Source organism: Carlito syrichta, unplaced genomic scaffold (assembly GCF_000164805.1).
Source record: "Carlito syrichta isolate Samal-C Ts95f unplaced genomic scaffold, Tarsius_syrichta-2.0.1 Scaffold304359, whole genome shotgun sequence".
Lineage (NCBI taxonomy): Eukaryota > Metazoa > Chordata > Mammalia > Primates > Tarsiidae > Carlito > Carlito syrichta.
In genome coordinates, this window is record NW_007248455.1 from 333,220 (window position 1) to 337,960 (window position 4,741).

Below are 4,741 nucleotides of genomic sequence, written 5' to 3' on the forward strand. Positions count from 1 at the left end.
CACCCACCTGACACTGACCACACCCATCAGGGCTGCATACCCCACGATGGAGACAGGAATGGGTGGGTTCGGAGCAGGCTGGGCTCCCTGGCATATAATGGACCAGCAAACTCTTACCTAGCCACAAATGTTGGCTCAGTACTAATGCCTACATCCGGTAGTGATTTCCATCATGGGAGGAGATGCCCTCTGTTCCCTGCCACGTCCTCAGCCCCTGTTCTGGGCACGCCTGTCCAAGCTGCAGCTGCCCGCCTGCCCACCTCTGCCCGCGGGTTCTCCTGCTACAGCCCACTCTACCTCCACAAGCCAGGCCAGAGGTGCCAGGGAGGGAGAATAGATGCCACCCAGGAGCGGTCATGAGGGGCAGGACGACACCGAGGTATGTGTTCTGAGCCATCTCCCAGTGTTGTCTGGCAGGATTGGACTTCGGTGAACCAAGTGCTCTCTGCCCACTATAAAAGGAAAACACTGAGGCCTACAAGTTGGAAGGATAAAATTCATCTTTCCTTGCTCTAACCCAGGAGATCAAGACCAGCCTGGGCAACATAGCAAGGCTTCATGTCTACAAAAAAATCTAAAAATTAGTCAGGGGTAGTGGGATGTGCCTGTAGTCCCAGCTACTCAGGAGGCTGAGGCAGGAAGATCGCCTGAGCCCAGGAGTTGGCTGTGGTGAGCTGTGATTGTGCCACTGCCCTCTAGCCTGGGTGACAGTGTGAGACTCTGACTCAATTAAAAAAAAAAAACCCTCTTCCTCCACAAGGCGGGTGGCATGCTTTTTGCTATGTCGGCATCCTCTTTGGGGCTTGCCCGGGTGGGTGTCGTGATAACTTTGTCATTTAGTCTCCAGCTCTGATGGTTTCCCTCGCGTTGCCGTGAACACCAGGTCAGGATGATGGTTCACAGTTTCAGCGTCAGAAGGCTGTGGCTTGGCCATGACTGCCCCATGACGTGTCTGCCCTCATCCTTGCAGGCATTCGTCCCTACAAGTGCGACGTGTGCAACAAAGCCTTCACCCAGCGCTGCTCCCTGGAGTCCCACCTGAAGAAGATCCATGGGGTACAACAGCAGTATGCCTACAAGCAGCGGCGGGACAAGCTGTACGTGTGCGAGGAGTGTGGCTACACAGGCCCCACGCAGGAGGCCTTGTACCTGCATGTGCACAGTGCCCACCCTGGTAGCGCCTTCCTCAAAAAGACATCCAAAAAGCTGGCAGCCCTCTTGCAGGGCAAGCTGACGTCCGCACCCCAGGAGAACCCCAGCCTGAGCGACGAGGAGGAGAGGAAGTGAGGGCAGAGGAGGGCAAGGAAGCACGTAGCCACAGACTTCTGGTTTTGAGGGTTCCCCGCCCTGTGGGCTCTTCAGCTGACCTCTCTGTCCTTTGGGACTTTGGCAGTGGGGTCTGCTCCAAAGTTGTCCTTGATCGAGGTGACGTCAGGCTCAGGAACACACATGTCCTATCGAACACAGTCACTGGCACTCACCAAAGTTTGTTTTCCACATGCCTGATGGCCAAGATCACCGAGCGGGTATTTTTTTTTTTTTAAGGATTTTCACATGTGGAGGGAGAGGTATGTCTTAGAGAGATCATCATTTTATGGTGCCTTGAAATAAAAGTACTTCCACTTGAAATGCTACGCAAGCAAGAAAAATGAATTGTATTATTGTGGAAGAGTTTACAGAAGTTATTTTAATAAATGAAATGTTCTTGTGAAACTTTTCTTTAAAAAACAGAACACAGGCCAGGCTCAGTGGCTCAGCCTGTGATCCCAGCACTTTGGGAGGCTGAGGCGAGTGGATTGCCTGAGCCCACGGGTTTGAGATGAGCCTGGACAACTTGGCAAGACCTCGTCTCTACAATAAATAAGAATTAAAAAAAAAATTAGCAGGGCACGGTAGCTCACACCTGTAGTTCTGGCTACTTGGAAGACTGAGTCAGAAGGATCAGTGGAACCCAGCAGGTCAATGCTGGGGTGGCCATGAGCATGCCACTGCACTCCAGCCTGGGTGACAGAGTAAGAATCCAACTAAAAAAAAAACAAAAACGAAAAATTAAAAGCAGAACATAGGCCAGGTGCGGTGGCTCAAGCCTGTAATCCCAGCACTTTGAGAGGCTGAGGCAAGAGGATTGCCTGAGTTCAGGGGTTCAAGACCAGCCTGGGCAACTTGGTGAGACCTAGTCTCTACAATAAATCAAAAAATAAACCAGGCATGGTAGTGTGCGCTTGTAGTTCCAGCTACTTGGAAGGATTGCCAGAGCCCAGCAGGTCAGTGCTGGGGTAGCCATGAGCATGCCACTGTATTCCAGCCTGGGTGATGGGCTGAGACTCCAACTCAAAAAATAAATAAATAAATTAATTAATTAATTAATAAAAAACAGAACACAGGCCGGGTGTGGTGGCTCATGCATGTAATCTCAGCACTTTGGGAGGCAGAGGCGAGAGGACTGCCCGAGCTCAGGGATTTGAGACCAGCCTGGACAACTAGGTGAGACCTAGTCTCTACAGCAAATCAAAAAATAAGCCGGGCATGGTAGCGTGCACCTGTAGTTCCAGCTACTTGGAAGGCTGAGGTGGAAGTATTGTCTGAACCCAGCAGGTCAAGGCTGCGGTGGCTGTGCCACTGCACTCCAGCCTCTGGGAAAAGAGTGAGACTGATTAAAAAAAAAAAACAAACAACAGAACAGAGGCCAGGTGCAGAGGCATATGCCTGTAATCCCAGCAACCAGCACTTCGGGAGGCTGAAGTAGGTGGATTGCTTGAGCCCAGGAGTTTAAGACTAGCCTGGGCAACATAGATCCCATCTCTACAAAAAATCAAAATGTTTACTGGGCATGGTGGTGCACGCCTATAGTCCCAGCTATTTGGGAGGCTGAAGTGGAAGGATATTCTGAGCCCTGGAGGTCAAGGCTGCAGTGAGCTGTGATTGTGCCACTGCCCTCCAGCTTAGGCAATAGCGTGAGACCTTGCCTCAAAAAACAATAGCAATAAGTTGAAAATAAAAAGTAAAACAGCATTGAGCTACAACTCCCTGTTCAGGGCTTGTGGTAAGACATATGTCTTTGGGTTACGGGATAGGGGGTTGGTTATTGTGCACTAGTGGGGTGGGTTTGAAGAAGCAAATCTTGAGCATTGGGTAGAAGAGCAAACAACTGACTGGAGAAGCGTGCCCTGTGGGGCAGAGACACTCAGGGGTGAATTGGCAGGAAACTCAGCAGCTCTGGCCTCTTTTTATGGCCCTGGGGAGTCTGCAGAGGTCTTGGCTTTCCAGCTGAAGGCTGTTCTCCCTACCTTCCACACGCAGGTAAGATGCGAGGCCAACCCTGGAGCATGAGCAACGCCCACTGCTTACTTGCAGGTGGGACAGCAGCCGCAGGCGTCTCCCCAGGCATGTGACTGCTGAGTGCAGTGACCCTTGGCTACCTCCAGCTCCTCACTGTGGAGGCCCACCCGGAGACCCTCAGAGGGCAAAAGAGAGGCAGCTGACTATGGGGGCTGGGTGAGGAGGCTTCCTTGGGTCCTTCCCTGACCTCCAGGAATTCCGAGATCTGGAGAGGTGTTTCTTCAAGCCTTGAGCCGCTGCCCAAGTCGCAGGAAGTGCCAGTCACCTACGTCTCATTGTCCTTTGATTGCCTGTTCCTAGTACCCCAGGCACTGCCCAGGCCACTCTTTGGACTAGGGAACATTTGGATAAGGAGGCTGTTTTCTTATGTCCTCCCTCCCCCATCTTCCTCTCTCCTTTTCTTCCCCTCCCTCCTTCCGTCCACCTTCTTACTTTTCTCCCACACTGTGGGCTGGGTATCATGCCAAGATCTGGACATTTTCAGTGGCATATCCTATAGCTTGAATCAAGTTTCTTTTCCAAATTGGTGCTTTTCTTTCAGAAGGATGGGAAACAAGCCGTTTCTGGGCACTGAGATAGGCATCTGTCACTGCACGACTGTCTTCTGGGACATCCCCCAAGCATCCCAGGGGTCACAGCCCCTTTCCCACAAGCCGACGAGGCGACTGCAGAGCCTGTCCACTGGCCATCAGAGGAGGAGACTGAGAACCCCAAGCCCAGTCCAAACCCTGCTGATATACTTTCCCCATCTTCAGAGGAAAAAGAAGGTCTTGCTGGGTGTGGTGGCTCACACCTGTAATCCCAGCACTTTGGGAGGCAGAGGCGAGAGGATAACCTGAGCCTAGGGGCTCAAGACCAGCCTGGGCGGCTTAGCAAGACCTCATCTCTAAAAACAATTAACCAGGTGTGCTGACGTGAGCCTGTAGCTCCAGCTATTTGGAGGTTGAGGCCAAAGGATCGCTTGAGCCCAGCAGGTCGAGGCTGCTATGGCCATGAGCATGCCACTGTACTCCAGCCTGGGCAACAGAGTGACACCCTGATTCAAAAACCAAAAAAAGAAGATCTTGGGGTTGACTGGGACCCTCAGGTGATGCTACAGAGGTGGATATGAGGCCAGGGCCAACTCTGGGGGAACTTTACCTCTCATGAGACTCAGGTGCTGTCAGGCCAGCCTGCAGGGCTGATGCAGGTCCTGTTCTGGCACTCTGGGTGACTAGGCTAGGGTGGCACCACCCTCTGCCTATGTGGCCATGATTGGGCATCAGCAGTGGTGGGGGTTGAACCTGGCACTCCAGGTGCAACCTACCAGGACAGCCAGCACCGAGGGCTCAACCCAGACTCCAGAGGGCATGTAGATGACGTCCCTCAGCACTTGCCACTGAGGAAAGAGTCTAGAAGGTGA

The 4,741-nt window shown here is 52.5% G+C and overlaps 1 protein-coding gene across 1 annotated transcript in view; it reads left to right on the plus strand.

Annotated features, from left to right (window-relative positions):
* The window catches only part of OVOL2 (ovo like zinc finger 2), a 15,955-nt gene extending 14,242 nt beyond the window's left edge, over positions 1 to 1,713 (plus strand). Inside the window, exon 2 of the mRNA XM_021713236.1 lies at positions 971 to 1,713. Coding sequence (XP_021568911.1) covers positions 971 to 1,287 — 317 coding nt within the window. The 3' untranslated portion in view covers positions 1,288 to 1,713. The remainder of the gene's footprint in view (positions 1 to 970) is intronic.
* Positions 1,714 to 4,741: the final 3,028 nt, after the last annotated feature.